General features: G+C 36.8%; 1 protein-coding gene across 6 annotated transcripts in view; it reads right to left on the bottom strand.

Annotated features, from left to right (window-relative positions):
- Positions 1–1,886: 1,886 nt before the first annotated feature.
- The window catches only part of RFT1 (RFT1 glycolipid translocator homolog), a 77,352-nt gene continuing 62,257 nt past the window's right edge, over positions 1,887–16,981 (bottom strand). For 2 of the 6 annotated variants that reach the window (XM_075513904.1, XM_075513903.1), the window contains exons 2-14: positions 16,818–16,903; positions 16,081–16,197; positions 15,339–15,365; positions 14,010–14,199; positions 13,306–13,407; positions 12,182–12,316; positions 11,164–11,242; positions 10,842–10,892; positions 9,289–9,419; positions 7,882–8,026; positions 5,459–5,564; positions 3,871–4,120; positions 1,887–2,959 (exon numbers count right to left, since the gene is read on the bottom strand). In XM_075513904.1, coding sequence (XP_075370019.1) covers positions 2,795–2,959; positions 3,871–4,120; positions 5,459–5,564; positions 7,882–8,026; positions 9,289–9,419; positions 10,842–10,892; positions 11,164–11,242; positions 12,182–12,316; positions 13,306–13,407; positions 14,010–14,199; positions 15,339–15,365; positions 16,081–16,197; positions 16,818–16,903 — 1,584 coding nt within the window. In that variant the 3' untranslated portion in view covers positions 1,887–2,794. Of the gene's footprint in view, positions 2,960–3,870; positions 4,121–5,458; positions 5,565–7,881; positions 8,027–9,288; positions 9,420–10,841; positions 10,893–11,163; positions 11,243–12,181; positions 12,317–13,305; positions 13,408–14,009; positions 14,200–15,338; positions 15,366–16,080; positions 16,198–16,817; positions 16,931–16,981 lie in introns of all 6 variants that reach the window. The other 4 variants (XM_075513901.1, XM_075513905.1, XM_075513902.1 and 1 more) reach the window with 4 other exon arrangements.

Genomic DNA, 16,981 nt, shown 5'->3' with positions numbered 1-16,981 from the left:
TGGCTTAAACTAAAGGATTTCAGAAAAACACTGCAAAACAGCTTCATGAATTTTATAGACAAGCATCCCATTGTGCCTTTGACAGACTGACAGAACTGCAAACAAAAGGGAAATCAAAAGGGAAATTTCATCAAGTTCAATCTCAATTTTGTCCCTGAATTTGACAGAGTTTGCTTCTTTATAAATAAAGCAATTAACAGCTTTCACATTAAGGATCACACAGATAAATAAGAAACCAGGAGACAGCTTCATAGATCTATACTTCCTGTCCCTCCTTGCAGTTTCCTGCCACATAAAAGATATTTAAAAAAAAAAAAAAAACCAAACAAAAAACCCACCAAAAAACCACCCCCACACAGAAACCCCAGCCAACCATCACTGAACTGCTTACAGATCAAGTTTAAGAGGAATGTATCCTTAATCTGCAAATGAGCAATGATTATGCCACCTTAAATGTCTTCCTGATTCATATGAAATTGCATTTTCACTTGTTGAGATACGAGAGATATTTATAAGTCTTTCCCATATGAAATCAAATGTTAAATATGTAACTTCTCTTTAAATGCATACACAGCATTTATATTAGAAAAGATTTATGAGACTAGACAGCCCACTATTTGAACAGTGAGCTCTTGCATCAGTCTATTTATGACAATACTAGCAGCAGAAGTAGTATCACTGTACACCTGGGATCCTATAACTAGACAAGATAGCATGAATTCAAGCTCATTTTGTACGAAAAGTTCTTCAATCTCCAAAGCACTTTAAGGGCAGGGCTATACAAAATTCCTCGTTCCAAGAATTAGTTAAGATTCACTGTACAGATTGAGATATTCCCACAGTAAGGTCCCAAAGTCATGCAGAAAGACAGACCCTAAAAAGAACCTGTAAGTTCAACTGTCATGGGTTTTTTTTAATTATGAACAAGTAAAGGAAAAGAAACTGTATGCATTGACAATTTATAATAAAGAAGCTTCAACCCTCTGCAATATACGGACCTGTACTTCATAACAAACTCCATACCTGACAGAAACAAGAAAAAAGCAGCTGCAAGACAACTCGGAAGAGAAAAATTTAAAAGGCAAAGACTACCAAATTCACTTAACAGGACAGAATAATGTAGAGTTTGTTTTATTTTGACAGGTTTCATAACTTCAGAAGAATCAGCAAGTCTCCTTCTACTACCCTCCAGCCAGGCAATGAAGACACCACCATTAGCTGAGGAAGAGCCGCCTTTCTCTTCCACTGTTACATTTTGGCTTCTCTGTGATAATTCTTCAATCACCAAATTGGCATATAAAGTATCTCTGGCGATATTCTCCAAGTGAAAATTACCAGAGTTTAGAAAATATTTCTAACAGTACCAAACTGAAGACACTGATACCAGAAAGCATTTCACTCTGTGAGCTACGGTTACCAGGATGAACTCCACAATGCCATTACAGTGAAGTAATTTTTAAGCAGTCTGAGGATCTGAGGAATTGCTACATAATTAAACTAAAAGCTTTCAACTGTACATGTTTGAGCACACATTTTTCATCGCTTGACATTTTTTTGGTCCATCCAAACACTGCAAAGGGAACACTGATCACCGTAAACCTGCCACTTGTACATTCTGAAACTGCCAGATTAGACCAGCAATAAACAACATTAGTGAACCTAAAACAGCAGCCTAACAACTAATTTTACAACTTCTGAATCTCCAAATTATCAACAATTAAAAAAAAAGTCAATACAAAGGTTAAGATTGAACAAGTAAAGGAACAAGGCATGAGGAAAACTGGTTGTAACAAAATGAAGCATTTTCTCTCCAACAGTGAAAGTTTCAATGTGCATAAATCCTTGAAAGAAGTCTTACTAAGTACATTTAACATTTGACTTCACAGACAAGATAAAATCATTTTATTGAGACAAATTTGTTCATGCTGGCATTTAAAATCTCAGATAAAAACAAAAAATAATGGAGTGAACTTAAGTTTTATGATCAGCCTTCTGGAACTTCAGTGTCAGTGTGATTGTACTTAACACCTTCTGTAAAACGCTGCTCAAAAACCGTTTTTTCTTTTAGCTAAGGCTTCAGAGTATTTTTGACAAGTTAATCAATACCCTCATACATGAATGATATGCTGAATGAAATAATCTTACACAGCATGGACACATGCTGTGTATTCCATTAATTTACTTGTAAATGTCAGAACTTTCTGTTCACCGCTTTGCACTTCAAAACACTGACAACTCTATCTCTCTGCACTGCATTATGCTCTACTTCAGTAACAGTTATATTGCTATTGGTCCTTGCTGTAGTGTTTTCCTCCGCTTTTTTTTGTTTTGCAGGTTTTGTTGGGGTATTTTTGTCAGACCGTTCATTTTCTAACCAGTTAAGCAGCCCACCGTGCCAAGTAAGGGCATTCTTAACTACATCTTAAGATACGAGCCATATGATGCCTTCATACAAGTACTCCCCATTGGTAAGAATGGGAGCTCTCTACATGAACTCTGTCAACTAGGTGATGTCAGAAGGGTGCATCTTAGATCTTCATTCATCACCAAAGAGGCTGTTTGAAGAAAAGCTTAGAAAAGAATGATGCATCCACAGAAAATTACTCAGCTCTCTCTAAATGGGTACTGACCCATTTAGAAGACAAAATAATATTCAGTTGGCAACCTTTTACGCCACTCCAATATTAATGCTTCCCGTAAACACATGTGAAAATCTTTTTCCATACAGATCTTATGCAAAAAATACAGCCCTTTACTGCAAGCACGTACAGGAACTGTTCTGCACACGAACTTTTCATGTTCCTTTCTTCATATACCGGGAGATGAACTGGCTCCTGACAAAGTGGATCAGCTTGGTCTCTGTGCAGAACATAGTAATGATGGTTGCTGCAAAGCACAGAGTGCCCACGCTGATGTGAATCAGCCTTGCCATCCAACCCTTATCGCAGCAGAAGAATACCTACAACAAAGGAAACAAACAATTGCAGGAAAACTAGTCAGCACAAAGTAGATACACCGTCTCAATAAAAAATAAGGTCCAACACCTCTCTTGACCATGCTAACACCACCATCAAGCTGAGTGCAGTTTTGCACTGCATTTTTGCAGTTTTGCAGTGCACGTGCACCGATCCTACAATAAATCATCTTTAGTAGTCACAACACTTGCTTTCTTGAAGAAAATTCTGTCAGCAAAAAATGAGCATTCAGCAGATACCTGGTAAATGTGGAAGTTATTATCTGGCATGCAGAAATATGTTAATTGAGATATTAGGAAAACTCTACTGCTGCTATCACACAAGTCTGCTACTTTGCAGCAACATATTAGGCTATTTTCTAATAAAACCCCACTGGAAATCTCCCATTCCAAAATATAAAGCTCTCCTTTCTAAGGCATAATGGATTTTCAATTTGTCAAATTTTTGTACATTGAAATGCTACCATCTCCGTAATAATTGGTCTGCACAGTTACCACCCTGTAGTCTGAATAAATGTGATAAATGTGCTCTTGGCAATTTTTGTTTCTGTTCTTGTTTTGTTTTTCCTCTATCACTTTTTATTACACAATTTTTAATAACACTTTCTTTGTGCTACTGCAAAATTTCAATTATTATTAAGAACTAAAGACATGGATTTATCTACAGACAGCAGAAATGTGTTAAATTTTATTTTACTTGTCAGATACACCTTCTACAGGTGGCAGAAATAACTTTGTATCTAAGATAAAATCTCTTAATATTGTATCTTGCCTTGCCTGTAATGGCAGTCTTCCAGCCTATCCTCATCAGCCTTTTTTGCTAATGGTATTTCTCTGCTTGTGGACACAAAAGTCATTTGACACTAACTCTCACAGCGAAAGCGAAATCTGCTTACCTCTGAGAAGCCAGTGATTACTCCACTTATGACATAAATGAGTACCAAAAATGGTGAGGGAAGCAAGCCTGTCAAAGGTCTGCAAGAGCTTTCTTTGAAGTAATCATAGATATAGTGGATGCTGTGAGCTATTCGAATACCCATGTTAAAGCAGTTGGCAAGGATAAAGCCTATACTGCCATGCCAGTGGGTCAAGAAATAAGAGATGCACAGAAATGTGAAGGACAAGGCCAGCATAACAAAATTGTACCTAGGAAAAAAAAAGAAGCAATTTAACAATGTATACAGTTACAGTATTTACTAACTTTATCTTTAAAGAAATACCACAACTTGTTTTCTAAAATGACAAACAGAAATTCTCTTACCACCTTCTAATGGAAGATGATGAATTTGAGAACCGAGATGTTAATTAAAAAATTCATTGAAAGAATGGAAAATACATCAAACAAATTAAACCAAGAACTACATTATGTGAAGGAAATTCTATTTTACTAATCAGCTGTATACTCATTTCAGAAAGTCAAATTTAGTATTAGCAGTGATTAGTAAGGTAAAAACTTGTGGACTTTTTGCTATTGTATTTTAGGTATGTATTAAAGAAAAACAATGCTCAACAAGATGACGCTCTATTTAGTTTCTGCTCCAAACAGTGGCTTTGAAAACAAGTTCACACTTTAAAGGGGTTATGAAAGCAGCCTTTGCTAAGTCTAAAAAGATACTACTTTGACTGTGGAAAGTAGACCTCATTGAACTTAGTTTGGAAAGGCCTTGTAAGGGACAGCTGCTACGTAAGTGAAAAAAGCTTGATGGTAGTACTGGGAAGGCAATCAGCCTTCAAAGCCAATAACCCAGGATGAACACAGAATCAAGAAATAATCCAGGCTGGAAGGGATCTCAGGAAGTCACCTAGTTCAACCTCCTACTTCAAGTAGATAAACCACTGAATTCAGTCCCACAATTCAGATGATTCAGAAGCGTACCTGATATACAGCAATTGTACATGAAAAATTTTAACAGTTGTAAAATTTTAATGAGTTTTAAGTGATAGTCTGTCTTAAAAACTCTAACTTCAAGCACATATGTGCAGAAAACAAGACTTCACATTTTAATTACTTTCCCGGTTAGTGATGTACCTAAAGCTAATTTAACAATCTTTATTTCTTAATTTCTGACCTTTTGACCCAAACATTTAAACATTTGCTAAAGCTTCTACATCTAAATCAACATGCAGACAGCTAAATAAGGAGCTGGTTTTCAGTGGGACAGGATATTTTTATGCTGATTTCAAATGCACCAATCTTTATATAAGGTCATTAAAAATACATTTTTTAAGATGATCAATGGTTATCAACAAATACAAGCATGTAAAACACAGAAGTAGTGCATGTTTGCTTGCCCATCTCTTGCACCTGGCTCTGGAGACAAGGAGCATAGTTCTTAAAGTGAGCGTAGAAAGAAATTTGCTCTTTGGAAAAAAGCATTTCCAAGCACATATCCACGCAGAACAATTGTTCTGTTTACAAACCAAACTCCAAGCAAACCATATGCAGACTAATTACAGGAATATTCTGGGGACACTATTTCCTACCTGTCCACCTCTTCTTTGCACATCAAAGCAAACGTAAAACATTCTGTTACTCCATTGATAGCAAGAAATAGGACATATAATGAGTAACATCGGAGGAGATCGGGACCTAAAAAACATATTAGAATGATAAGTAGATAACTCTGTCTTTTATAAACCGCATTGTTTTTACACTCACTGATACTAAAGAGATAAAAGTTGTAATGCTATCACTAATAATGGAAACTTAAGTTCATTTGAACAAGTTTGCTGTCTAGATACCTTGACAAGAACACAAATAAACAAGGCAAAATAAAAACAAAAATAAAACCCCAAACACCCAAGAATAGCAGTTATTATAGTAACAGAAAAGATATCCGTCAGAAAGAAGTATTTTATTGAAAGGGATTTCCTAATTAAAAATTAATATTTATCATAACCCAAATCTTCTATTGTACAGAAATTTGTGGAAATTAATCCTATAGTCATTATGAGGTACTAAAAGCAGTAAAATGTGTATTTTGAACACAACAGTAAGAAAAACAAAAAGGCTGTTCAATACATTCAAAACTATGCTAGATGAAAAATGATATCCAGATTTTTATGGGTCAGAGATAATTTATACATAACTTCAAAATTCTCCATTCAGACCTTAAATCTTTTTCTTGTCCTTCAGACATTATAACACTGGGAAAAAAAACCCATGCTTTTTAACAGGTTAATGTGCATCCATGAATATTCCTTCTTGATGGCAGTGATGTAGTTCATATTACCAAGTCTCCTCCTGTTTCAGTTCTAAAGAACAACTGCCCAGTGAGCAGTAAATACACTGCAGACGTGGGGCAGAGCTGAAGACTTTTTCACGTTTGCATAAAAACATTAGACTAGAGAGCACTCAGAAAGAAAAAAAAAAAATCCAAATGAATATATCCATGAATGTCTGGTCAAATAAGTCAGTACACATGTTCAACATTTCATTTTCACACATTACCATTAGGTAAAAAAAAAAAAAAAAAAAAAAAAAATCACTTGTAAGTCACTTGACTTGCATCCATATTCCTAAACATAGTCCTTTTCAGTCAAGTAAGAATGTCTAAGGCCCAGACACTCATTCTTGAAGAGAAAGAGGGATAGAAAACATATTCTTCATAAAAAGAGTTGGCTGCCGGGGCCCAGAATGACAATCTTTCACAACGTTTGCTTTCAAAATTAGAAACAAATCTGACAGAACCAGCAGCAAGACAACTCAAAACAACATGCAAAAGCTATTAACATTTTTTCTTGGTTATGCAGACACAGGGTTTTCCTTAAAATCACTATACAAATCAAGCACCAGCTTCCAAATAACATGCAAGGGTCTAAAGCAAAAATATCTAAATGCTTAACATTTAAAAACAGAAAAGTATCCATGGGGTTAGAATATATAAAATGATCTTAGCACTGAATAAGGGAATTGCAATTAATTTTAATACCCAATAAGGAATATTCCAAGGTTATGGTTTGAAGGTGCAGAACTCTGACAGGAGCAACTTTCTTCAACACAATATACTGCCACATGCTTTCATCTTCCCTCTAACTTTCTCTTAATTATAAGAGATGTGAAATGGAAAATGCAAGCTAGAACTCTCCCACAACAGCACACAGGCAAAATTTCCAGACAGAAATGCCACAAAAAAGCTCCTCTGCGGAGCTGCTAGATCTTCACCCAAGACAGATCAGCTAGGAACCGAGACACTACACAGGGCCCAGCTACAGAAGACAGATTGTTTTTTCTAGCAGAAGCTACTGTGGGTCAACTCACAAACCACTGAAAGAACCCAAGAAAACTCCAGGCTATAGTTTTTGTGTTTATGTTTCAAGAAGAAGGAATTAAATGAACCTCTACTTTCTCCGCTGAAAATCCAAGGTGACCTACAAATTCCTTGACTGCTTCTGTGGACAGATTTGTAAAACTTGCCCCTCAATATGTACGATTGTTACCTCAATAGTAAGATTGTTACCAGCATGTGGTTTAGCACTATCAAAAAGAAAAGTATTATTGTTTCTATGCTAAAATTATGGATTCTTTGGTTGCAGTTTGTATATGCGTTTTTGGAGGGTTTGATGCCATTGTTTTAAACAGCTGGAGTTAGCAAATTTTACATCACAGAGTAGTCAAACAATCCTTTAAAATGTTCTTTTCCAACAATATGAAATTGCAGGAAGGTAGAGCCCCAAGCCTGATCATACTTATTTAGAGCTCTTCAGCATATTTTAGTTTAAGGTGACTACATGTTAAAGATGCTATTACGAAGGCATGAGTTCTGGATTCAGGCAAATTAAGTCACCAATTTCAATAGGAGTTTTACAGAAAAAAAAAAAATTCTGCTGATTTACCCAAGAATTCATAATAGCTGCAGTTTCTCTTTTCAAAGAATGGCTTCTTTGCCAGTTCTATAAATATTTACCTGTTCCAGTACTGAGCATTGAGCCTCCATAAATATCCAGAGCCAGCTGAGAATAGGCATAACCAAAAACCGTGATGGTAAGGCCAATCAGAAGCACAAGTTTCAACAGCAATTCTAATACATTTGCAGCCATAGCAACATCATCCTGAAAAAAAACTGTAGTCAATTACTTGAACCAGAATCAATGTAATAGTTATTTTCACACAGAAAAGCCACTTCACAGAAAAAAAAAAATATCAGTTTGCACAGTGTAAAAAGGTGTGAAACTTATCCTTTGTTATTGAATTATCCATACACATGGTCTTACCTTCCAACAATTTTTTCTATACATATATATATATATTTATTCCTTTCTATGTTTTACACATTACAAATTCTACACAAATATTAGCCATGAACATGCCTGTTCAAGGAAATGGGCAAACAGCACTTGCACCTGTTTAACAGTTAGTAAATGGCAAAGAAGAGCACGGCATCTGCCCAAGGCCACAGTTTGAGTCAGTGGGAGGGTCAGATTTTTATTACTGCATGGGACTACAGGATTTGCCACACCAGAGCAAGCAACTTGTCAGTTCTACTACCTCGTTACAACAAGCATTCTTGTAATTCTTGTAATGTAATGTAATTTCAGTACATACAGTGAAAACTCATAACAATTTTTCTAGTTATATATCAGGTACACTATGTATAAAATATACATATACGTATGTCTGAGCCCACCAATGACGTGAAGCATAGGATTACTTTAACTGCGTGCTACAGTGCAAGTAGCAGGATTGCTGCAAAAAGTTGTCATCGTATCAGACAAAAGCCCAGGCTGACCTTCATGACTGATCAAGAATTTCTTACCTAGAGCATGTATGAGTATTACTCTGCTATGACAAAGCTCTTGTTTGTTTAACCGTTGATATTCCACATACAAGTCAAAAGCTCAAGAAAAATACAATTCTTTTCTTCCCAAAACTGCACTCTTTGGAAACATTACTGTTTAACACTTAACAGCTACTTATATTTTCAAGTAAGTCAAATATTTTCAGACAGCATTTATTTTATAGAAATAGCATGCTTTCATGATTTAAGTAATTGCCTAAGTATATCTGGAAATATACGGTACACTAGGGTTTACATCACACTGTTTGGAGCAGATGATGTTAATTTCAGTTGTAATACAAGGCAGTATTATGCCACTGAATATCTTAGTTTCTGTTTCATTAGCATTTTACCTATTTTCTTTTCTTTTTGGTCCAGCCTCACTCAACATTCTTGTTATCCACTTCAACTTTTGAATTTTAACAGCCTTTATACTCAAATTTAAACACACACTTCTGTCAGTTACACTTCTGTGATGCAACTTATCTGTAACATATATCAAGCATTTGACATGTAATTAATCCAAAATAAACATACCTGCTTCTGATCCTTTACATTCTTCCCTCTTTCCAACACTTTAGCAAAAAAGACATAAAAACTCTCCTCAATAGGCAAAAAGATAAACCTGGCCACCAGGGAACCAAGATTATTCACGATATCATATACACCTTAAAAACAAACAAAAAAAACCCAAACATAGCAGCAAACTGTAATTTTTTTAGACACACTTTAATTCCAAGTCTTTAACAATGACATAAATTCTAATTTAACATTTCCACCTAACAAAAGAGAAAACAAGTGGAACTTAGTGCAGCATTAGAGCAGTGTTCCCTAGAAGTTCTGACAGTCACAGCAAACACAGCTCAAAATTACAAGGCTTGCTCATAGATGGCAAAGCTAGGACAAAAGCATCAACTACAGAGATGTCAATCTACTAACAGCACCAAACCACATTTAAATTTTTACTGTAGAGGAAGTTAAAAGATCCTGATGAATTTCACTGAATGAGAACAGGAATGTAAGGATTTACTGATACAGGAGAAGAGAAAGAGATCTATTTTTAGTGTGAGATTCTTCTTTTTACTTTCACTGAAGTGGAAGAGCAATCCTACATGACATTTTACCAGCACCTCCACCCTCAGCAAGATACTGCTCCAAACGTGCTAAGACATCTATGTGTATATATAAGACATATATATATACACACACACACACGGCACAGTCACTGAGAGCACATGAAGTCAGATGTATGGATAAGTGCTTTACATATTCACAGTGAAATAATAGAATAATGTTCTGGCTGATTTCACAGGACTTGGAACCAATGTTTCTCAACATTTTGAGAGTACAGGCATTTTTGTACTCATCCCTCTTCTAAAGACCCTTCAAGTAAGAGGCAGCTCAGTTGTTCTGCAGGCGAGGAGGGTTAGAAGCGGCCACAGTTACCAGTGGCAAGCACATATACTCAGTATTTATGGGGGAACATACTACTGCCAGCAATTAAACGTAATTCAAACTGGCCAAGAAACCTCTAACAGCGGGCCAACAATTACAGCCTATTTTCCTTCCCCAAGCTATAGGGACCTAAGGTGCTGCCAACTCAGTCATCTGAACAGCTACTGCCATACATTACTCTGTAACTACACTGAATTATTTTACAGAACATAATTTAGTTTTGAGATGCAATGCTATGAACAACGATGTTCTTGCCGTAACAGCTAACACAGATTCAAAAGGAAGACAGAAAACAGCAGGAAAACAGAATTACAAAACAAGACAGTCAACTGTCACATTGAATAGTAATGAAGGCCTTTAAAAAAAAAAAAAAAAAAGAAGATACATAGTATCACATATCCAATTGGAAAGCTTTGATCCAAAGAAAAAATAAAATTAAGATCCAGGATCTTAAATTAAATTCTTTTCTATACCTATATCAATCATTCTCCAAAATGTATCTCAAAGTCACAAAGGCTTTGAAATCATCTCAGATTTTCAAGTTCTCTTCAAATACTTTAAGCCATTTTCAGAACCATCTAAAGAGCAGTGACCAGGAAAACTGTGCCACCATTCCACAACACCATCACACTTACCCTGATCTCCAAAATTTAACACGTTCAAAAAAGTCATCACATATCGTTCACCTGTAAGTTCAAAATAAAGAACTTAAGAACAAGTCCCTGACTCTTTCCCAATACTTGTTCAGGCACTTCCAACATTAAGTAGTCAAGACACAAACTCAAACAGGACAGCACCTAGTTCAGAATACCCTCAAAAACTTCATTCAGGTTTGTAACATCTGCTGGCAACAATCTCTGAAAGTCACATGCCCACACCCCCCCAGCTTTCTCAAGCTTTAAGTCAATTTTGTAAATAGTATTCGCTAGCTCTTCTCCAACACATATCAAGCCTCACCTTCTGTCAAAATCTGTTTCAAGAAGGATTGTTTGAAGAAACTCCAAGTCAACCGTGCTTCCTTCCAGTTAACAAAGGTCTAAACAAAAAAAAAAAAAAAAGACATTCTGAAATGTAATAAACATAATTGAAACTACAGAGTAGAAATAGAAAATACAAAGCCAGTACAATACTCTATGCTAGCTCTAACTGTACTGATGAGGAAACCCACAACATCATAGCTACTAACAACTAGTCTAAAATATTGCTAAATTCAAGCACCAATATCACTCTGATCTGGCAAAGACTTTTTCCCTTGCTGAAAATTACTGTTGTTGCAGATAAAAGTACCCAAACAAGCTTTCTACAGAAAATATTATTCAAAGTTAGAGACTGGAAAAAAAAAAAACCCATGCTGTTTAGCATGCCAATATAACTTTCATCTTCACTGTAGATACAAAGCGTTTACTGCTCTTCAAACTGTCCCCACAAGTCTTGCAACCAAGAAGTGCCTTTACCTTTTCTATTTGCAAGTCTTTTTCAAAATGCCTTCTTCCTCACTGTGTCTTTTCATTTCTTTCTTGCCTCATTTCTTTTGAGAGGATATCAGAGATATTTGAGTATTTGTAGGATGCTATGTACCACCATGTTTATATTGTGGAAAAGTCCAAGTACCAAAATCCATAGTAAAATGGTTCTGGTTTCTTTCCTGTCTCAGATTCAATGATACCTGGTCATTCCCCTGCACACTGCAGATGGTCTATCTCCAGTTAATGGTTTGTGCAAAGATACTAAAAGATAAGTCAGCAACAAGTCCATAACAACAAAGTGGTCAAGTTTCGTAATGTTTTTCTGACAAGGATTGTATTGATGCAAACCACAAACTGAATTTGTATGTAATTTTTTTTTTTTAATCAGTCATATCTTCTACAGTGCAGAGAGATCCTCAAAATCACTCAATTAACTCCACTATCTCAAACTAATTTTCAAAGCTCTCTCAAGAAAAACTTAAAATCAAGAAATTAACTGTGCAGCCTACCTCATCTTCCACCAAGTTAGGTAATAGAGCTGTCATTCTAGCAACTGGAAATGACTTCTTTGTTGCTTCAGGAGACCCCAAAAACATCACAAAATAAATTACATAACACATTACCAGAACGCTGACATATAAAAGCTGGAAAGATAGGGAAAGAAAGAAGAAAAACAACCAGTGATACAAAATAAACTTACAAATGCAGAATTACATGCTAGAGTTCCAAATTCAGTGAGAACAAAATGTAGTAAGTAGTCCTTATTTCTGTCAAATTTTAAACAAGGTAAAGACTTTCACTTCCCAAGAATGCTGTTGATTTTTTTTATCATAGCTCTTTGCCAACTTTTATGTTCTATTCAGCATTTTCAGAATGATTATTTAAAGTCCAATTATAAAGCAGTTATTCACCCAGTCAAAAAAACAAGTTGACAGAGTAGCTACTATCTACATCTTTCTTTGATCAGTTATAAGCTATCTACTACAGCCACTGCAAAAACTGAACAAAAAAAAAAAAAACCAAATGTCCAAATCTGAGGTGGATCACATTTTCATTTCTAGGTAAATTGATATTGCACAGGCAACAACCCTATTTTTCAGGTACCAGTATATCCATTCTTCATTGCAGTAAAGAAAAAATTTTAATTCAAGTATGTGTTACACATGATTAGCACCTTCTGATAAGGTGATATAGGTTGGTGGTACAGGCTGATAAAATTACATGTGATTATAATCTTCTACACAGTAAGACCTGAAGTCTAACATGAATACTGAAGCCAGATGGTGAACAGAGTCTTCAAGCATTAGAATGTATAACTGATTAAGAAGAAGAGTTAACATAAAGCTTATACAGAATAATATAACCTTATTTGCAAAATGTGCCTTCACAGACAGAACAAGGCCGTTTCTTGTACATCCATTAAGCTGCTTGGGGTCAAAGTGCCAAGTCAATAACAAGTATTAGGAAAATACTAAATACAAGTGCTAAATCTTAAACCTCCCAGGAGCATTTCATTTTCTTTCACCGCCTCCAAGTTATTTAGCAGGCTAAATGTCAAAGCCACCAGCAAATAAAAATTCAGATCAATCAAGAATTTACAGAACAAGAGAACACAGGAACAAAGGAAACTTACCTGAGCCAAGGAAAAAATGTAGAGGCCCCACTGAGGATAAAGGACTACTAAAATAACTGTCAAAATGCATTTTGACACTACTGAAAGGCTTTCAGCAATTACCTTTAAGAAAAAGAAAATAGAGAAGGTTTATTTTCTGCCAACTTAACCACATACACAAACTTAAAATATCTTAGTTTCACACACAGAATTTATGTAGGTATGTAAGACTTCCAAAGTTGGTGTGACTATCACAGAGTTTCTTTCTGTGGAGTTGGCCATCTTAGACTATAATTTCTCTGTAAATTTTCTATTCTTGCATTTCACAATTCCTCCATTGCACTTTCCCAGTCCTTTGTATGGGACCTCAGGGAGAAAATTTTGCTTGAGACAATCATGCTCTCAATTGTTGCATTTCACGATTTCATGCCAACAATCAATTGAAATGCAAAACTGTGGAAGCTATGTGCCTCCCCCTCCAATTAATAAGTATTTAATTATCACTAAGGTGATAATTTCTAAATAAACCAACTTTCTTGCTTTAACAGGTACAAATCCATATCTATGTTACAACTATGTCATATAGTACTAAACAGTACACACAGGTTGGGTTTTTGGGTTTTTTTTAATATGCTTGAATATACAAGGTCTAGTTCAGGAATCATTCTTTTCAATAGAGAAAGATAATTCCCCTTACACACATACACCCCATGTACTTTACTAACCTTAAGTCTCACAAACAAATGAGCTTGTGCTAAAACCCAGAACGGTTCTCCCAGAAGTTCAATAATGGCGGAAAGACCAAATGCCACTACACCAGCCTGATAATGAGGAACCACAGAAGGATCAGGTACTTCAAGCAAGTGTAGCCAGACTAAGCCCAAGAAAATAGACCAAAAAACACCAAGAGGGACCCTAGAAAGTTAACATAAAAACAATCAAGAGAAATGTTACTTAAGCAGAAAAAAAACCAAGAAAATGAGAATAAAATTTCACATATTGCCATAATAATTAAAAAAAAAAAAAAAGGCCCTGAGAAATTAACTTCCATTGTTACAATACCAGGAATACTTTTTTTTGTAGTGAACATTTTTAAGGCTTTTTTTGCAAGACACAGAAAACACTTTTCTGACTTGTATAATTTCTACTCAAGAACCTAACATAAGGTCAACTATCTGCATTTCTTGTTCCCTGGGACCGAACAATTCTGATCCCGTATCAGCCTGCAGAATACTGCAAACCCCTCACTGCTGCAAATTTTTATACCCTGTGGTTACCAGGGGTTTGGCAGACAAGCTTTGTTGGATCTTGCTGTAACAGATAAAGATGCCACCACTACAACTGCTAGTCTCACTCTTCCAGAAATCACTGGTTCTCCAGAGAGCAACAGCAGAGAGCAGAAGAAAATGCATGCCTGCACTTCAGGTGTGCCAGTTCACAATGCTCTACTGTAGCTCAGAGCCACTTTGATTAGCGACTGTAGCTAAAAAGCCAAGGTAGGCGCAGGAGTGCAGACACGTATTACCTTCTGTTGACACTACTTCAGGAACGCGAAGCCTCTGGCAGAGTGCAGAAAGTTTTGTATCATTGCAGCACGATCTATTTGACCCTCCCATTATCAGATCCCTAAGGTATTTGACATCAAGCTCCTAAGATGCATTTCAGATCCTTCAAGAAAGTTAATCTTCTTTTTAAGTTATGCTTCTCTATGAGGAAAAATTTAAAAAGAAAAGGGTGCACACAGTCATTGTTAACTACCATTTAATGCCCACTTGAAAGGCTGTCAAATAGCAGAAAACTGATTATAACACAATGAAGAGATCTAATACACTGAAAATATTAGTATTAAACCTATCCCTGAAAGGGACAATCTCTCTTCTTTATACCTGGATGCAGATGACCATGCACAACCTCCCATTCCTGGGCCAGATCTAATTAATAGCTGTGCAGTCCCAGGGAAAGTCAATAGGATGACCCAATGGAAGACTTCTTTTTTTTTCATGCAGGGGTAGTTTTCCACCATATCAGATAGGTAAACTTACTTCTCAACCCACCTAATTGTGGCTGCACAGCTGCAAGATCTGACAGAGAGGAAGTAGCAGAGAGGTGTGTCCAGGAACCAGAAGGGAGAAACAAGTCATAAAATCCACTTAGCTGCAATGTGCGATTACATTCTCTGGCTGCAGCGTCGCACGGACTTTAAGCTATCCACTTCTGCTATAAACAGCACTGCAGTTGAAAGAAGTAGTCCTACTTATTATTCCCTGTTCTTTAATTCCAACCCTTTTTTTCACCCTTTCACATCCATCCTATCCGATGCAAACATTTATCTTGCCATGCCATTAAACTGTATCAGGGCTCAAGACATGGAAAGAAATTGGGGGAGGGGAAGGGGGGGGAATATCTAAAGCAGCTTCACAAATGCGTATCAAGTAATAAAAGAGCAAGACTGAGTAGGCAGAGGAAAAAAAAAAAGGACTATGTATTTGTGCAACAGGATTTTCCTTTAACAGCTACAACATAAATGAAACTCCAGGCTAAATGACAGAACAAATAGCTCCCGATAACACCTTTGGCGATGTGCTTTCCCACGTGCTCCAAAAAAAGATCAAGTTCATAAATGCTAAAGCAACAGACTTGACCAGCTTCCTGCATCAGTCCTAAAACATGACTGATGCTACTAAATACTCAATGCTGAAGTAATTACCTCAGTAAATAAATACTTGCTCTCATTTTGTGAGCTCTCAAACAACTAGAAATAAGTTCTAAGGAAGTAAATTTTTAAAGTTATCTTACGTCAGCCACAGTAGATTAATTGTTTTGGTCCAGTTTCGCTTTGTACTTCCACTCAAACAAGCTCTGCGAAACGCCTCCCTGGCTAGGAAGACAACTGTTGAATACAGTAGAGTTAGCCTAAGGGGGGCGGGAAGAGAGAGAGAATTATTTCATTACATGCTACTTCTGAAATCCTTCATGCAGTAGCATCACTGACAGTTTTTACATAGGACTGCCTGACAGGCAAGTCTAACAGGTATGCAAAGAAAACACGGCAATATAAGGTAAATTATCACCATCTCCTAAAAAAGGAGCGAAAGTAATTACATGTGATTATTCAAACAGCAAAAATACTTTAAGCATGCTATAAACCAAAAATGTAGTTGCAAAATTTATCGTATAGCAACAGCATGTACTACGCAATTGTAATCTAGCTTTCCCTCAGCAAGCTGATGGTTTAACATGAAAACAGGCCAGCAGTACCTCTGCTTCAGGCCAAAAAAGAAACTCGAAGATATTTAACGATCAAGCACCATAAACCAAGAGTAAATTAAAACAGCGTTATGCAAAGCGTTATTAGCGACACACCCTACATTCCAGAAACCCCGAGAGCCCGCACCAAACACAAGCGCTTTCAGAGAGCCCCATCACGCCGGGAGCCCTGCTCCTAGGGAAGCCTCACGTACGCCAGGCGAGCAGCGCGGTCGGGATGTGGGAGACGGGCTTCCAGCCCGAGTGCGCTTCGGCCTCCTCCTCACCTCACGTTGACCACGCCGATCAGCTCCCTGGAGAGGTAGCGCAGAGTGAAGGCGTTCAGCCCGAAGGTGACCAGCCGGAACAGCACCTGTGAAGGAAGCCGCACGGGAAACACCTGCGGGCCGAGCGGGGCTGAGGCGGCTCCCGCCAGGCACCGCGGAGGAGG

Source organism: Mycteria americana, chromosome 11, assembly GCF_035582795.1.
Source record: "Mycteria americana isolate JAX WOST 10 ecotype Jacksonville Zoo and Gardens chromosome 11, USCA_MyAme_1.0, whole genome shotgun sequence".
NCBI lineage: Eukaryota > Metazoa > Chordata > Aves > Ciconiiformes > Ciconiidae > Mycteria > Mycteria americana.
Note: the sequence above shows the minus strand (reverse complement) of the source record. Positions and strands in the feature narration are given on the sequence as shown.